The 19,995-nt window shown below is 34.1% G+C and overlaps 1 protein-coding gene across 1 annotated transcript in view; it reads right to left on the bottom strand.

Moving 5' to 3' along the window:
- Window positions 1–18,354, bottom strand: part of LOC113503339 — a 38,433-nt gene extending 20,079 nt beyond the window's left edge. Inside the window, exons 1-2 of the mRNA XM_026885205.1 lie at window positions 17,683–18,354; window positions 16,291–16,312 (exon numbers count right to left, since the gene is read on the bottom strand). Of these exons, the coding sequence (XP_026741006.1) occupies window positions 16,291–16,312; window positions 17,683–17,844 (184 nt within the window). The 5' untranslated portion in view covers window positions 17,845–18,354. The remainder of the gene's footprint in view (window positions 1–16,290; window positions 16,313–17,682) is intronic.
- Between the last annotated feature and the right edge of the window lie 1,641 nt (window positions 18,355–19,995).

The following is a 19,995-nucleotide window of genomic DNA, read 5'->3' as shown; positions in this document are numbered from 1 at the left end:
CGTAATGGTTTCCTGGAAAATTGCGCGTCGGACATCTTAAACATTTTCTGTAGAGTGTACTCTTGGTAGGTAAATATGTCTAGAGGTAGGTAATATTACTTTAAAGAAAAGTTCATGCAATATTGGTATTAGAATCCACCTACTACTGAAATTGACCGCAATTAATACAATGTCAAAAAAGAGACCAGAAAGACACAACAGAAATTTATATCCAGTGTCTAAGTGTCATTTACAATACATTACCATTATGTGCAAACCTTACTACCTTATGTAATGATCGGGGATAGAACCTGCGTCACGTCGCGCACACTGAGTTTGGCATGGTGACCTCAAACACTCGGATAACAGTGTTGTCGAAAATCGCGCATAAAATAGAGTTTCAATCAGCGTTAACATTGAATTCCCTTTTCTCATTTTATCCTTCAATCGAAGCGACTTTCACCGATAATACTTTCTACATCATACTAAACATGTTTGTATGTAAATACGTAAAGGTAAGTAAACATATCTCCCTAACTAAGGATGTGAACCGTGTTATGTATGAAGGGGAACCTCCCCTCGTAACATGGGTCGGACGTTGTCAAATGCATGTTAGCATAGAACTTAATGCCTGATAGAACTAATTTGTGGTACCTGTTGATGTTGGTGTAATAGGCTTATATTACGGGTATTGGATTCCTTAGTCGAATGATACTTCTAATCATCATCATCGTCTTCCTTGCCTTTTCCTAACTTTGTTGAGCTTGAAGTCTAACCGGATACCATTAAGTAAAAAAAATGTAAGAAATTATATTTCTAATTTTGTTAATTATTAGGATCGCTCGAATGTAGAATAGGCTCATCTTACAGAAATGTCTTTTTCGTACATTTGAAAGAGTTTACCGTGCCCTACCCAAGGGATAAAAATTCTGTCCACCTGTCACCAAACTCTGGAACCGTAACAGCTAGCTACATTTGAAATTCTAACAGATGATGTATTTCTGGAGCCGCTTTAATAAAAAATGCTAAGATAAATATCGAAGCTAAACAAGGGTTATTAAAGTCATCAATTTGACAGGTGACCATTTTAGTTTTCTTGGTTCAGCCTCTTTGAACGGTACTTTTGATGTTGCAATTCTGACTCGCACTTGAGCGGTTATTTATCTATACCTTATCTACATTATGTATTCAATGAGCTATTTATGTCACAAATACAATTTATATGGTTAATATATCTTTTAAGTTCCGAGCTAAGTACTAAAGTATCTTACCCCAGGTCTCACAGCAGTTACGTACTCGTGCACTTCATTGATAACCTTATCTTAAGTACATATTATGTCACCTATACATGTAATACTTGTAAATCTCTTGACAAGAGTGTCAACATAGCAACATAATAAGTTAAACCTTTGCCTGACGTTCGCAAACAGGGCCCCGATTCTGCTATTTTACAATTGCCGATGAATAATGGCAATTGAATTAAACTTGAAATTATTCCTATTCTCCTAAGCATTATGCCAAAACAATAATTAAAACTTAATTGTATTGACCTTGAGTTTAGCGTCCCACACTGAATTTCCAATTATTGTGTAGAAAAATGGTTAAGATAAAACGAAAACTGTCATTTTAAGCCAAATTTCATTCATTCATCGGCCATTTTAAATAGCAGAATTGGGGCGAAGAAGTAACAATTAGATACTAAGATACTAAAAACTTACAACATGAGGCTATAATATATACGTCCTGTTCTGAACATAGGCCTATAGGGACTATAGGCAATCTTTGTGCATTGAGCACAGCTCACTGCTTTTAGGTTCCAATATTTGGAATCCAGGTGTCCTCGTGATGGTCCTACATCGTTTGTCAGAGGTGTCTTATAATGATTGAGAATGTCCTATACTCTATACACGATTAGAATATTTACTGTAATAACAATATTTTGAAGGTGTAGCGGCAGACTAAACCATTGAGTATTGAGTTACCGTATAGGATTGAATCCACCTATTTAATATCGTTTATTTAAACTGTTTTCAGAAATTATAACATTATTGTACGAGCCAATTTCCACGAACCTATTACATTTAAATTAACGAATTAATTAGTTCGTATTTTGCACTCATTACAGTAATCAACATAATTAATTACAACGACAAAATAGCTGTGTAATGGACATTGCATTTCACAGACGACGAAACAAATTTATAAACATCATGTTTTTTGAAATTGCGTGGGACATTACCGTCAAAACAATAATTACTTTTGCTACAAATAACATTTAATTTTCATAAATCAGTAGACAAATTTAGTGTAACCAAAGTACATAAATATAACTTACTATGTTTAAACAGTAACATTTTAAGTTCGTTTTTTCTGAAAATCTGTGAAGGTTGCCTATCTTTTTGTAGCTTCTTTAAGACTTAAAGTAAAAGAGACATCATGCGTATTAAAACATATTCACGTTCAAGTATTCAGCCTTCAGAAATACAAAATTTTCAGACCGCGAACAGTTTCATACATCACAAAATAACTTCTCAACAAATACATATGTATACGTACAAACACGACTGACACAGGTGCACTGTATCCCGTTCTCAAATCCCGATGGGCCTGCAATCCAATGTAGACAGCTCAGGTGTGGAACCACGGCTTTACATGGACCGAGACAGAGAAACGTATTACTTATTCGTAAAGGCAGGTAAACCCTCTCCGATTTTACAGAACTAAATCAAAGTGGACAGATTGGATATACACGTTTAATATTCAAAATCTAGAATAATTGTGTGGTTAGATACATGATTTTTTATCTTTGTCTAATAAATAGTATAATCAATTAAGTGAAAAGTATTCATGATTATCTAGTTGCGAGTTTTGGCGATTCTGTCGTGGTAAATGAGCTAGCGACCCCACCGTCGCGTAAATTCATGATTAAGAACACCTATAGGTTCCAAGTGGTCTATCCCAATAAATAAGCGCGAGTAACCGTTTTCCAACATAAAAAAAATTACTAAACCTATATTTTGATGAAAATAACACATAGAGGTAGGTATACTATGGTCAAGTTTAGCACAGGATATTTGATCGCATAAGTCCACGGAAACTGGGAAACACGCCGGGCTCAATTAGAATAAATGTAGATTGATGTAGAAACATAAAACCGTTAGCTTTATTCTCTCTTTTGTTCCGCCAAATTCTTAAAGATTTATCTCTCTATTGGCAAAACAATGGATTGCACGGACAGCCAAGTGGTTAAGCTCACCACGCAAAATCCTCTGTGCGCGACGTTTCGCGGTTGCGATCCCCACGAATCCTGAGTGTGGATATCTCTCTACATGTGATTTCAATGTTTGTGAAAGCTCCCACGATATAAGGATTAAACTCCAAAGTTGTTTGTTTTGAAGAAAAAAAAACAATAATTTTAGTTCATTTCTCCGTGAGAATAAAACAAAGATAAAACCTCCAAGCATTGTGATTTAGTATTATCAAAATGAGAACTACACATATTATGTATTCTAAGACACATCAAACACGTCTTCGAATACATAAAATATATTTTATTAAATTCAAGTCACTTCATCTAAAGGTGAAATCAAATTAAAGGAAAACTGTAGTCTGTACCAAGTCCCGGTGGGCGGACGTGCGGCCTTTCTAAAAGGCCAGAGGTAAAACTAACTTCGTAAATAATTATTTTATGTCGAAACTTACCTTAACAAATAGCAATCACTTAAGAAAGTTGTAGAGGAATAAAGTTGTGTTGTCAGTCAAAATATAAATAGTTCCGTTAAAGAAAAATCATGTCGACCTACGCAGATATTTTTTTACATAAGGAATAAGCTTAAAATGAAAAATATTGATCTTAAAATCCTCGGCATGGAAACTGCATCCAAATCGTTTCAATCGTTTAGGAACGACGGTACTAAAACAAACACACTGAGCGGTCAAACTATCATCCCTTTTTTGCGACAAGGGTTAAAAACGTGAACCAAGACGAACAGTGCCCAAAAGTGAGCATCCAATTGAAGCTTATAAGGATTAAATAAATAAATAAATACAAAATTTCTAAAAGATGAGAGAACAAACAGTGATCAAAGAAAAAAAAAGAGAATGACCTATATTTTTAAACAAAACTATTTTCTTCGCAACCTTTTCCATAAATTATACGATAAACATCAGAAAATCGCTACTCATAAACCACCTCGTAATACATTGTAAGTTTTACATTATAATAGAAAACAACAATGTTCAGTGCAAAACATTGTATTATACAATATGAATACTGAAGCATCTATTTCAGGACATCCTTGAACCATGATGGTTATCTAATAGACCAATGCGATAAGACTTACTTAACTATTGTTTATTATACAACAGACCCCCTTTCATATTTGACTATATTGTGAGAGAGAGATCCGTCGAAGAAGACTCTAAGCTAAAAATAAAACTGGTCAAATTTTTGTCCGACTTGCGACATTAAGGATTCCGTAATAATGAGCTTCAAAATATAAAAAATGGCTCAAATTTTATTTCTAGCAATTTCTATTCAATCTTTCAATCTTCTTGTATCAGTATGTCATCAAAAAATCAGTGAAAATTTCAACTGCCTATCTTTAACGGTACGTGGGATACTGCCTAGTGAGATACGGAGAGATAGTCATTATACTTCTCACTGTTGGTCACAGCTGGCCTCTTCACATTAAGGCGGTTATTGTACAGTCAGCGCCAAAAGTCGATGAACAGAATCAACTTTACAAAACAGCTGTTCACAATAAAATGCCATAAGTTATAGTCGCAACTGGGAAACAAAATAGAATGTACACCAGAAAATTTACAAAAGTCGCTAAACACGAGTATTTCAAAAGTATCTGTGCACTAGTATTCCTAATGTCGCTGAACATCATTCTATCAAAAGTCACTAAACAGCAGAAAAAACAAAATTAGGCTAACAAAGTATATTTTTAATGTTGCCGTGACTGTGTTAATGTACCTACTTTTGACGCTTATGTTGTTGAGCTACTTTTGGGACAGTGCTTGCTGTATCTATATCAATACAATTTATAACTATAAAAATGCTGGACCGATTTTGATACAATTTGAATGGAGTGACATTTAAAAACATGGATATTTAGAATTTTTAATCCATTATTTTTTTGTAAAATATTAAAATAATATAAAAAATATATTTTTAATTAAATTTATTATTTCACATATTTAATTTATTACTTTTAATAATTCCAATGAAAATATTTTAGATATTGTTAACGATTGGGCGTTGCTAAGGGCGCTCCGTCTTTTATAGCGGACTGCTTGTCAAATCCCAGGTTCGAAAGAGGTTTCACTAAGGATCTTGAAGGAGGTTTCACTTTGAGAAGAAGGTTTCGTTAACAATATCTAAAATATTTTCATTGGAATTATTAAAAGTAATAAATTAAATATGTGAAATAATAAATTTAATTAAAAATATATTTTTTATATTATTTTAATATTTTACAAAAAAATAATGGATTAAAAATTCTAAATATCCATGTTTTTAAATGTCACTCCATTCAAATTGTATCAAAATCGGTCCAGCATTTTTAAAGTTATAAATTGTATTGATATAGATACAGCAAGCACTGTCCCAAAAGTAGCTCAACAACATAAGCGTCAAAAGTAGGTACATTAACACAGTCACGGCAACATTAAAAATATACTTTGTTAGCCTAATTTTGTTTTTTCTGCTGTTTAGTGACTTTTGATAGAATGATGTTCAGCGACATTAGGAATACTAGTGCACAGATACTTTTGAAATACTCGTGTTTAACGACTTTTGTAAATTTCTGGTGTACATTCTATTTTGTTTCCCAGTTGCGACTATAACTTATGGCATTTTAGTGTGAACAGCTGTTTTGTAAAGTTGATTCTGTTCAACGACTTTTGGCGCTGACTGTACTTAGGTTTGCGATTCGAGATTACAATGTTTGGAATTCAGGTTGCCTTCTGATATTTTCCTTCTTCAATTTGTCAGTTATGGCCTTAGTTATGGGCTTAATTATTAAAAAACTAGCTGTTGCCCGCGACTTCGTCCGCGTGGTTAGAAGATATAAGTTATAATTTATACCTGCCTTCTATCTATCTTGTAGGATTCAGTCAGCGTTTGTAATGTAAGCGCAAAAAAAGTGTTTTTTTACGACCTCACATTAGAAACCTCAAAAATTGTAGCCTATGTGTTATTCTGATGTATAAGCTATATTGTGGTAAAGTTTCATTCAAATCCATTCAGTGGTTTTTACGTGAAAGAGTAACAAACATCCATACATCCACACTTACGAACTTTCGCCTTTATAATAGTAGTAGGATATAGGTCATATCGAACTTACGCCACGTACACACAAATCTATGCATAGAAGTCTTGGTCCAATCCGATAAAGTCATTTGAATAGATAAAATCTTAACAATAGAATCAGTGGTACAAGTAATGAGTGAACGAATTTCCTGAATAAAGAATAAGACTCTTGTAAGTCTGAGTTGGAGCAAAATCAGTTGAAATCCGAAGGGATATGGTAAATGAAGTGTGAAAACCCGTGTAGTGGAAAGTACGAGTCCGGGAGATATCCGTGACATTGTATTATGTACTTTCGTTACTCTTAATAGGGTGCTTTTTACATTGGTATTGTTTAGATAAATCTTATTTGTATGTATGCTTCATGAGCTTCACTTGCTGGAGTAGGTAAGTGAATGAAATAGAATAAATGGGCTTATTGATTATATTATTTTTTGTTCTCGAGTATGAATAGAAGCGTCTTAATTATTTTGTAGGTATTGGCGAATCAAATCGAAAACCAATGGGCACATAAAGCCGGGATAGTTAACTATTAACTGTCCGTCTACCAAGTTTTGACCAAATCCGTTCAGTTGTTTTTGCGAGAAAGAGTTACAAACATCCGTACATCCATTCTTATAGATAAGAACTTTCAAATATCAGTAGGATTAGTTTAAAACTCTCTCAAAGAAAGCAGTTATGAAAGGGGGACACCGCTCTACACTGAGTAATGCCCTGTCTCACTTCAGCAATAGCAATAGTCTTATCAGTTATTAGTAAGATCACTGAGTTTTAAAGGAATTTCTGTAATTATTTCAATAAATTAATTAATCAATCAATATTTCAATAATAATAGTTAACAAGAAAAGTTAGTGTTCACTTATGTAGTTTTAAAATGATTATTTCTCTCTATAGGTAATCCACTGCATCATTGGATCCAATTCTTTAAAGGCGGATGTTTATGTAATAATTGTCGTGAGATCCAATATCATAGGGCTAACAACTCTGCGTGTGTACGTGCTATAACAATAGAAGTACACGGACTAATAGATTTACTTAACAATTTTCCTCCTTTTAAATTGCATTTCTAAAGAGGTAGTTTTATTTTACACGCTATTAATCATAAAATACATTAATTCTTAAATTATTTATTTTTTAATGTATATTTATTACGTACAACAAAATTTCATCCACTTTCGGTGCTAGTTTTTATTGTTTAATTGAATAATGGTGATTCTTATCAAAAAGTATAAAAATACGTTATGACGTAGGAATGTAAGCGACAGAATAAAACAGACAGCGATAAAAGGCCATGGCCATTATCAGAGTCCAAGACAATCACTATTATTAGAACTAGGGAAGGAAATATTAGTGCAGGCAATGTACCAATGTGACTTGTACAAAATTATATGTACTTTCTTAATTGTTCTAAGACGCCACTGACTAACGGTGAAGGAAAATATCTTGAGGAAACTTGGATTCCAAATATTGGATCTGAAATCACCAACCCGCAGTTCAAATCTTCCCTATATAGAACAAGGCCTGTGTTCGGAAGTAGGAACGTATATAGGCTGTTATAGATAATAATAAATGTTAAACAATCAAGGCAATTTATAAACATTACTCTTGTTGCTGATCATACATGTAGAAATTTCAATAGCCAGTCATAGCTGATATTGCCATTGTTGTATGACAATCAGTCGCCATTAGCGGGTGGCGGCTATTGTGACGTGTACATCGTTAAACACCAGACAATGTTCATACAATGTGGTTGAAATACAATGTACGCCGTACGACATGACTAAACGGTAAAGGTAGAAGGACTGAACCTTAGATTATGTACAGTGAAGCCAGTGTAACTTGGCTCGTCAGGAAAGAGGTTAAAAATATAGCTGTCTCCGTTTCACATAACAAGCTTGTATAATTTGGTCTTGCTCTGACAAATTTTAATCTCTTTTCCGAAGCGTCACGTTACATCGGACGCTCTAATAGCTTCTATCAACTAGGTGCACTCTATGTTACCCGAGAAGCAGAAGAACATTTTTCTGAAAAAACAGGAGATTTACAAAAGGTCATGTCAAATTCCTCTTCTTTTAGCAAAAGATCTGTTGAAGTTATTAAAGAGAGACACCACTACGGGTGGAGTAGCGCGCCATCTCACCTTGCAATAGCAAAAAAACCTTGAAAATGGAAATAATACAGATGCAAGATTGCGGAATAAATGCAACTCCCTCGGGTAAAGTTTTGTAGTTAGTATATACGATCCAATCGATTTGAATAAGAATTGACTGTGTTTTATCCCGGGAAAACCAAGGAAAGCAATCCACTTGAAAGCCTTAGGAAAAGCTTGGAGCACCTTTTTATTTAAAAGCTAGACTGGTTTTATAAGCATTCAATGTAATAGCTTAGGCGTTTCCTGATATAAATCTCTTGAACTTGTTTTTAGCAACGACGAATATTGTGTACATATTGGACAGGTCCGAGATATTTATTTTTTTGAACTATTGCAAAACAACGTTAACTTGGACTACTAGTCAGAACTTCTGTCTTTCTAAAGGTTGTTTTGAAAGAAAACTGTGTGCGACTTAGTGTCCCGGTGTTCGGAACATTGATAGATAAAAATTACGACTCCTATATAATAAACAAAAATTCATACTGAAAGTTTAATTTACAAAACTATTTAGTTCAACATTCTATACTATGACAGTATTTGAATCAAAATTACCATAATTACCCCTTTGTCCCTAATAAACGACGAACAAGGCAATCCCAGTAATTACCATGCATCAATTATTGGGTAATTATATTGGACAGGCTGGAGGCATTATATTGGGTATCGGATTAAAATCTATCCATCCAGAAATAAACTAATATTATAAATGCGAAAGCGGCTTTCGCATTTTGGAACTATGCCCCGGAATGCGCCTTTAAAAAAAAATGAATCTTTTTCCATCAACTCATCCCATAAATGAAAATAATTAATCTTCTCCTTGCGAAAATAACACCCATTTACGATTATAACTTCAAGAATTCGCCGCTTATTAATCGCATGGACTTAAAAGACCCTCATTCAATCATTTAACTAAAATAAAATCCCGATTGCTCTATAAAGAACTCCATAAACCACGTCTTATGATCACAATTCGGTCATTAATCAAATAGGAAATATTTATTAAAAAACAAAAGGTAGAGTCACGGTACGAAAGTATGAAAGTTAGTATCATCATAAAAGGCTGCCAAAGAACTAACATTTCTACTCTATTCACTTGAATAGCTTCCTACCACCTACCACCTTTTAAAGACTCTTCCATCCGTGGAAGCAAGACAGCACACTACATCGTAAAGCACCATCTCTTTTCCTCAATTGTAAGATTTGCTTTCGTAGACGGATTCAGGCCACTGAAAGCGCCGTAAAATATACGTGCTGGCATATAAGACTTTTATTAGATTAAAAGGTATAGATCCTATCTCAATTTTTATAAGTGTTCGTTAAAAATCTATAGTATACCGTCGTAATAGAACGTATGGTAGGTAAGCCGTTATCTATAATTAGTTTTTAATAGCGCACTGTGTTTTATTGGATGGTTATTAACGTAATGTATTATATTTACTAATTATTTATAGGTGTACTTATTTGCAATTATAATTCTTTCCAATTTTAAAGTTTCGTTTTGAAAAACTAATCTTAAATAAATATATGACACATGAAAGAAAAATCTAGAACAAAATTACTGATTGCATCTTGTTCAGTTCTGCCATTGCCAACTTAGTAAAAAAAACATCCCTATTGCCAAAATTAAATAGTTTACCATTAATCTGTTGTAAAAGAGATCCTTCATAAATAAGGATTAACCCCTAAACCTTCAGGATAAACGGGCTTTGATATCCGTATTTGAAGTACTTAGCTAACCTAAATCCCCAAGGCAAACTTCTGAGGCACTCGACACAATATGTATACCTATCTACATTCATAAATATAACTCTAAAGAATATATAGAAGCTAAATTTAAATGTTAGAATTGAATACTTAAGCCCTTTAGATAAGGTTTAAATTAGGTATGTTTCTTTAAAGCAATTGGGATCCTAACATTGTATGATAGAAGACACTGTGTTTTTTTTTACTCTTTTATGTAAATATGATTGAAATGTTTTTCGTATATAAATACGCTTCATTAACATTTTAGATGATAATATCAACGCAAATGTTCAAACATTTAAATCTTTCACGTCAGAAAATAAAACAACTTCGCATATAGCATCTAATTGTTATTCAAACATTCTCGCTAACTATCAATACGGATAACAACAACGACGATAGCCAAGTAACATTTCTACAAATAAAGTATGGAAATGACAATAAGTATCTATACTTTCATCTTCACACATTCAAGCGCTTTCCATCAACAATATAAAAATATCGAATTAAGTAGTTCATAAAGGAAATGAAATCGGATTAATAAATTTTTGATTACTTGAAAGAAATTTACAACGAATATGAGAACTGACACGATCATTATACGGCGCATCAACTAAAGTAGAGCAATATTTTTCATTGAATTCCGAAATCACACCAAATAAGACTCAAAATTGTACTTAAATAAGTGAGTAAAAGATACAAAGCAATAATTTAAATCCAGAATATGTCCTCGTAATGTTATGTTCGACACGCGGAGGAAACAATTGTCAGCGCGGAGATGAATTGTTTCCGTTCAAACCTACCTACATTTAGTACTACATCTATAATAAAATCCTGGAGTGTAGGGCTGTCACAGATATTATATTAGAAAAATGATTGTCTGTTTTCGGGAAAGAATTTCCAATGGATAAAATTTTAAAGTAACGGCTTCCTTACGCATATTTTTCTGTCAGTAAATTAGACTAGTGACACGCGTATTAACTGTTAGATTTTTTTAGGTTCTTAAGTGTGTTTGTACGATATTAAAACTTCTTGTGGGATAAATTCCACTGAAATTTCAGCGCCAGTACTGATAACTATAACTACTTGCAGCGAATTTCAACTGCCTTTTAGACAAACGACATATTTCATTCGTAAGCATTGTTCTCATCCCCTAATGGAACTTAGCGAAATGAAATGTCATCTTCACACATTTCAGCTGGTAAATTAGAGTAAACGCTTGTTGAAACGACAGATTTCAAGATTATCATCACATATAATTATTTGTTAAACAGTATTCATTGCTATTCCAGTATTTCAGTCGAATCGGTCTGAAAAATCTTGTAAAATAACTTTTCAGGGATTTCAACAGCAGCTGTTCGGCCAACCAATCTAAAATTTCAATCAAAATCCAATTCCGATAACAATAGTTTTATCGTAGCGACAGACAGTCGACTCGTTAAACCACCGACTTCGCCTTTTCGAAGTGGCAACCCTACGAGCCACCTGGGACCTTACTTTTAGAAGTTCGTATTATAAGCTTGGATAAACGAGTTACATTATTAAAGTTTAACGACTAAAATGTCTGTTAGGGCTATAACACATCTGGTCTACGGTTTTTTTGTTTTTCAGAGAGATGACAGTGACAGACAAATTAATTTATTTGACGTGCTTTCAGGATGTACGAAATAGGACTTTGAAGAAAATAAAATAGAATATATATTTTTTGATAACTGTAAATGACCTTTCCAGTTCTGATATTATATTATTTATTATTCCGGTATCTGTTTTCGATCGGCTAGTTCTAATGCTTAACTTCTTAACATTATTTGGGAACATCGAAGACACATCAGAGTCATTATTCCTATCTAAATCCGTTCTAGGATCATGCCACCACGTTTTGAAATATTATTATTACTGGGGTCGGAAGAGATGCCACTCCAGGCCATGTTAATGGAAAAGAGATGCCGCTCTACACCTTCTTCTTCTACTTCTTCTTCATAATGTTATTACTTATTTTAAGTCGTGATACCATACTCTCTCGTTCAATCATTGTATGACTCTACATTAATTCATAAATCATTATTAAAGCCTACTATACTAGGAACAATACTCTCCTTACCTTGTTAACTCCGTAAATAAAAAGTTAAATGAGTTTCCCTGTATCTGTTTACACAGGCAATGCGCCGCATATGGAACGCGGCATGAATAAAATATTTTTATAAAGTTTTCCTTGCCTGTACGTATTTGAGACATAACACATTTGTTTCAAGGATTTAATTATTGGGTATGCTAAATACTGCTTATAAAACCGGTCAACTACGAGTCGGGCTTGAAACTATGAGGGTTCCGTACAACTCTATTGGAAATAGCATTCTCAAGAATTTTATGACCGTATCAAAAGTTGCTTAACCTTGATCTTTATTTTCAGTGATTACTTTTATACTGTAGCAGAAATGCATCATTTGTGTAAAGTTCAACTGTCTAGTTGTTTATAACCCCAAAGTCAACCGCTGAGCATAGACCACTCTCTATGTGTCTAAGGTCGTAAAGAAAATCTTTAATATATCGTAGAAACTCTGAAAATCTTTATCATGTCGTACAAAAAGCGATATAAAAATATCCAATTACGTCGAATCTGATGGAATAGGTGACTCCCAAAAAAGATGACTAGACGAAAAATGTAATCGCTTTTAATGAAGAATATTTTCTAGAACATTTTCATTCCCATAAGCATACCTCATTTTTTCCGAAAATATTTAAGATTTAACGCAAGTTCAATATTCGGTTGGCAATATTGTGAAATCATTGCTCTCATAATACTCGTAGGATATCATAGATGGGTGTGAGTCTTTCAAAACTGCGAAACTGCTGCGAAAAAGTCTTCCTACCGCAGATTCTCCACCTATATTCCATTTAATCAGTAACTTATTGTATTGATCACTTTATTTAGTGACTACTTACGATGAAAGACATATACAGGGTGTCCCAAAACTCAACGTTAAGCTGAAACGGGGTGACAGAATTGATCATAACCATCACGAGAAAAATCTGAAAAAAAATCTATCCCATGCAGTTTAAAAATTATGGGTATTTTAAGAAAAACCTAGAAATTTGATCAAGCTGTACCATTTTTCGGTTATTGTGGTTATTCTTTTTTATTTTTGTTCATTTGAACTTTGGAAACGTAATCCTAAATAACATTTCTAGAATCCCAATAAAAAATAATGACACAATTGCCTCAAGTTTCCGAGAATTGAGACTATTTGTTAAACTACGAATTTAAAATTTTCAAGATTCGTCGACTTTGACAGGCCCTCCTATAAAAAAAATGTACTAGAGTGCCTTGGCAAGTAGCATTCAAAGTTGGCGCATTTAATCAGAATTCTAAAATGGTACGATACTTGTTAGTTCCATACAATAGAAAAGAGTAAAAAAATTAAAACCTCAAGTAACCCGATTTTTGCTATCAGATTTTACTCAGTTAAAATGTTTTTAATTCGCACAATCTCTAGGTAGGTTCTTAATTTTAAGGCAAAATGATGAGATGAACAAAAATAAAAAAGAATAACCACAATAACCGAAAAATGGTACAGTTTGATCAAATTTCTAGGTTTTTCTTAAAATGCCCATAATTTTTAAACTGCATGGGATAGATTTTTTTTCAGATTTTTCCCGTGATGGTTATGATCAATTCTGTCACCCCGTTTCGGCTTAACGTTGAGTTTTGGGACACCCTGTATATCGCCTTCAATAATTTGCAGTCATGACATTCATGCCAGAGTGTAACAAACAGCCATATTCAATGTATTTGTCAGTATAAAACAAGCGCAGCTCTACATAGTAACAATACCAGTCCTACATACTCAAAGTAATGTGTTTCGTACGGAGTTCGGTTGTTAGTAACAGTTTCAGTGCAGTTAAATTATAACTTTACCTGAGTATGCAAACAGTGAACTAACTAGAAGTGATGTTTCCGGCTTGTTATGTAAAGTACAGCTAGGTAGGGAACTACACGGGCTGGGTTATATCGTCACCTTAAAAATGTGTTGCAATTGTGGGAAAGAGACGCCGCTCTACATCGCGTGTAGTGCTATCACATCGGCTTAGCCTTTTCCCAACTATGTTGAGGTCTGCTTCCAGCCTAACCAGATTCAGCTAAGTACTGATCTGACTTTTTTCAGACTTTAAAGCTTCTGACTACCTGTAACGACTGTCAATGACGAATTATTAATAGCCAGGATCCACAATTTAGCGTACCTTCCGAAACACAGTAAAACTCGTTATGATAAAGATGGTCACCTATCTACAGCTGCATTGAGCGTAGCTTAAGCTGTGATCGACTCACTTATGCAGTTACAACTTAGTCACAAATAGTGCTATCTCGCTTCTGCAATAGTAACAGTTTTTCTCTAAGATGTGGTGATAGTTATTCGTATATTCGTATACTAAATTTGAACTCTATTTTAAAATGAATTAAGTACTCCATTTAGAAGAGATTAATAATTCCCATTCTTCAAAGTAAATACGTCCCTAGCCGATAATTTGTGATAAGTATGCTCTCGAAATAATGAATATTAATTATTGCTGTTAAGATAATAAAATAGGTATCGTGGATATTTATCGTGTATAATAAAATGAAGTTTAATTATCAAGAGTTTTCAGAGGAGCGTTGTAAAAATTGTGTGGGGAAAATTGCGTTCTCGAACTTCTTTTATTAACTTATGGATTTATACCTAGTCTTATTATTGGCCTGCATGCGGATACGTTAGCGGTTGATACCTATGGTATGGGCCCAATATTTCGCAGGAATACAAACATTCATATATTATTTTGGAAAGTGTTTTCCCATCTCGTAAAATATTCTTGTACGCATCTTCCAAACTCTACCTTTTTCTAAATCAATACTAGCGGAAATATCAAACCAATTTATTTCACTCAGGTCGCCCCTTTTCAGACCTTTTAATTGAGACAGACATTAGGGACCCTTAAATAGAATAAAGCACTCCCTTCGTGCGTCCCCCTACTCCAGAAATATACCCTCTCGTCGTACGAACACCGAAATTTTATTTTATGGTCGTTTTCGAGAGTTTAGACGTCATAAACCGGTTATATTATAATACTACGGGTGTATATTATATAGCTCACAAAATAGCGATGATGATAATTACAATGCATGGAGCTTACGCATGACGTCACGATAGGGTGTAATTTTACGAAATCGTTATGTCACGAGCCTCTCTTCTAGATATTAAAGCACTTTATCTTTGGAAATATTTTTTGTTGAGACGAAATTGACTTATTTTTTGGATTATCTAATGGCTATCATATCTATTTTATTTCGTTACTTAAAAAACATTATTTTTTAACCGCCTGATGGAGTTATCCTTATCTTGACACCACATCTACACAAGAATAACGTGACACCACCTAGAATATGACAGCTTTAATTTACCGGATTAAAACATTATCTAGTCAATATGCAAATAACTTTAAATAAAAATAATAACGGGTTGAAAAATGTCTTACTAATAATTGCAGATGTTATTTAGTAAAATCGTCGAAACGACAAACAAACAAAAAAAGTCAGTGTATAAAAACGTGGGAAAATAGAGCAATGTTTGAACAGTCAATAATCTGAGCACTAAACTGTTCAGAGCTGTCTGGAGTATAATATAATTCCTAACAGCAAGTCGACGCGTCGCGTGACATCGTTCCATGATTTATATGGAGGCAACGTCTATTTTCCATGTCATTCGTAAGTTACTTTCATTTCAGTCACCTATTTCGTAAATAGGCATACATTAAAAGAGTTATGAAAGAGTTTTGGAATAACCATTACGATCAGTATTCCAATCGTGTAATAATCTATCGATCGAAACAGAATTAAAAAAATGTCGCGTCTGTCAAAGTCTTGCCATTTCTACAATATTTTACTTTAAAAGAAATCTCTCACAGAAGATGGCAGTACTAAGACACGTAATTTATCTAAACGTTATGTAATTTCTATACATTTGAGCGGTTTATTTTGTATTGACGTTAACAATTGTTTTATTTGGATCACAGTATACAGGAACGTAAATAACCAATCATATTTTAAAGAAACGAAATTGTAACTTACCCGAACCGGCATCTTGTGATTCCTAAAACAAAGAAATTCACATTAACAATATGATTAAAAGGACAACATAACAGCAATATAAATCTTATTAATGCATAAGCTTGCAAGTTATGAAACGATTCAATTTGCAAGAATGTTCGCCATCTTATAGAGAATAGTGCATTTTTTAAATGCATGAATTAACCTACCCAATCTGACATATAAAATCATTTCGTTGTATCAAAAAACACAGCAAGGCTACGCTGATTAGTTGATTGTGTAAAATATCAAGTAATTGTGATTGCAGCAAGTGAAGACAAAAAATGAACAACAATATCAGCTAAAAATTGCAATGCGAAATGTGCACTAATACTAAAATAATCGTCAATGTGTGTATAATGGCAAAAGTCACGCAGCCTTACAAAGCAATGTAGAAACTATTAAGAGAGTCTATAGCAGATACAATAACAATAAGGTTTTTATAAAATCTGCTACTACTTTAGCTACCTCTAAAGAACATCAGTAATAAAAGGAAATTGAAGATAAAAGTATATAAAAACCGTCTTTCACTGAGCACTTAGGGATATTAGGGAACGTATATAAAGAATAACGGTGTTTTCTGAACAATATCGTGCTAAAGATAGGGTATTGCTTTGTTATCAGAACAAATATGTTTCAGGTTTTATTCTGGTACTAATTTTTAGGCAGAAAAAAAGAGATCATCGGTTATTTATGATGATAAACATCGTTTACAGGTTACTAATAGCTATTCCCATCGAAACAACGAAAATCGATCAAACTCCGACCCGCTGCATAATACGTACTTCAAAATATTTATCAGATAAACGTAAGCCGATTGGTCATTCTAATCTCATAACCATCAATACAGTTTCACCAAAACATTACTTCATAGTGGAGAATAAACAATGATAAGATGAAGAGATAAGAGTCCATATGACGGAGACTCTAGAAGGGATATTAAGGAAGAAAGCCATTATAAAAATATTTCGACGGACATTTATGACTTCGTAATGGAAGGCACGATAAACTCATTTAACTTTTACCTATTTGGACAAGAGGTTGTGTATACCTCGCCGTGTTTTATAGGTATATCTAGCATCGATGCCGAGGTCGTGAAGCTGTATCGATTAAAATATCGTTTAAACTAGGTGGCTCAGTGTAAGAGATGAAACTGTCTATTCTCGTCGTAAATATTATGAAAAGCATGCAAAAATATATTGTTCCTTAAGTTTGATGTGTTCTAAAAAAACTTGAATTGATGGAATAGCATTGCTATTTGGAAGAAGCCAAATGTTGCATCTACAGCAGCACTACGCCACTTTTAACACTTACCGCCCTATCAATTCCATTTATTTCGTTTCCTTACGGGGATAAATATACATTGATACTTACGAATTTACTTCTGTCTTTCTCTTTTTGTTTAAGTTCAGCCTCTTTCTTTGCTTGCTGTATCAGTTGGTCTACAAATTCAGTGGCCTCCCGAACTTTCTCCGGGTCGCTCTTGAAAGCGGCAATTCGCTCGGGCAGTGCCAAGTTTTCGCTGTCTTGTATCATTTTGAATAGTAATATATTCTCCTTTAAAATTTATTATTTCGAGGATCGTTGTTTCCGCTGCAATCCTACTAAACGTCCGTTTCACACAAACAAATAAAACCACTATAAACTGTCGGATTTTAAATCGTTCGCGAATAGAACGCGCGATCCGGCCATAACTTTAGAACGGAGGGTTATCGCCCTTCACTTGTTCGGGGACACCTTTTCGGGGGTGGTGTCAGTCATTATTAGTGATGTTCCCAGAGTGGGCGAAACGGTGAGCGAGATGCGTGTGGCGTCGGTGAGGGCGGCGGAGGTACTGACGCCGGGCGACGGCGACTGGATGCTCGATCATGCGCCGACGGACGGAGCGGCTCACGTACTTACTGCGCTCGACAGATTAGCACTAATCATAAACGCAACCTATGACCGATCTTGAGGTAAAATGTACAGGTTAAATGGATGACCCGTGTCGTGTAATATGCAGCTCAATCGATCATATTATCTGCCATTATACGGAAACTCAAGGCAATAAATTATCATTAAGTAATAAGCATACAGATATTATGTTCACTTAGAAGAAAAAATTGAGCATAAGTAGTAACATTTCAAGCATTTTAACACTTTCTATTTGGTAATTTTGCATTTTGGTCCGAAGAACAAACTGACAGATTATGTTAGACAGACGTTCTTCAAAGAAGACGACGAAATGCAGATGTTTAATTAGTCGTAAAACAATTTTACGACTTGCAGGAGTTTAACAAACAGATATCAATTAAACACTTTTATTTTCGGAACAATTACGAAAGTTTCGACATCATAAATTATCTGAGAACATGTAGCGTTTATTAAAGTTTAAATATATATAGTTTTACTTGTTTCTTTATTCAGAGTGAATAATGTCGGACCTGATCTCGACGAGACAGGTGTTTACGCTTCATGATCATATCAAAAATGTATTTTCTGTCTACGTAGCGTAGGAACATCGGATTTACCTGCTCATAACGTTTTCATGGAAACCATTCTTGTGGAAAAATATGAAAGATAATATTTGTTCAGCATTTTTTTTATATTCAGTTTAAATGGCTGGTTCCATGAAGCCCAGAATAGAGAATCGTGGAAGAATTTGGGGGACCCTTTGCCCAGCAGTGTGGCATAGTGGGTAAGAGAGAAAAAAAAAGTTTAAATACTGTTACCAGAAAGGCAATCTCGATGCTGCATTACATTAGTGCATATTTTGTTTGATATGAGTTTGTCTTTTATGCGAACGTCTATAAATTGGCTACCTGAACCATTTCTGGTCAACGTACCATTGGTTGAAAATATTTGAAGAAAGACGTTATCTCCCTATTCTATTAACATTCTTTTTCATTGATATGTCTTCATCTTGATAGATTATTCCTTGCCTTTGATCGTACACAATAGTAGGTAGAGCGTACACGGTAGACTTATATTCCATTTTTCTTTCTTCTTATCTCCTTTGATGAGATTTATACTTTGTATCAATAAAAGCGTGATATCTACCTCTGAATACACAGTAAACTATGTATTTATTGGAAGAATACTGATGCTTTCACCGGATGGTATCTTAATTCAAAGGAAATATGCCCATAATGAAAAACTATATGGAACCTCATTTCAGTTTTTCCCAGGTAAGTACCATTTTTATTTTATGTCCCCACATCCCGGATCCCTTAGACTAGCGACCTGACTCCTACTTGGCTGGTTCTAACTATTTCCAAAAAAACGAATAATCAACCTATATGCTATCTTAAAATATAGTAAAGTGTTTGAAAATAACTTGATTTACACACACCATAAAACAAACTTCTAAATATCCCACCTCATAAATACACACACATCTTCACCAACAGCAAAGAAATCCTAAATTATGCTATCATTCAGCGATACAGCCGATCATATAGTGGTATAAAGGTCACACATAACCAAGACGACCAAACATAAAACAGATATCAAAACACTCGTAAAAGAAACTTGGGAATGATAGAGACGGACTTAGGCCTCGGTTCCGTATCTTTACAGCACACATTACAATATGGAATACTGAGCCTTAATGTAGTGGCTATTTCTCTATATTTTCTTCGTCCCGCATGGATCTTCTTTAAAGCTGGTTGCAAGTCAATGTGCCAATCCAGTGTGACAACTATCTTT

This window comes from Trichoplusia ni, chromosome 19 (genome assembly GCF_003590095.1).
Source record: "Trichoplusia ni isolate ovarian cell line Hi5 chromosome 19, tn1, whole genome shotgun sequence".
Taxonomy (NCBI): Eukaryota; Metazoa; Arthropoda; class Insecta; order Lepidoptera; family Noctuidae; genus Trichoplusia; species Trichoplusia ni.
The sequence above is the reverse complement of the archived record's forward strand: the minus strand, read 5'-3'. Positions and strand labels throughout refer to the sequence as shown.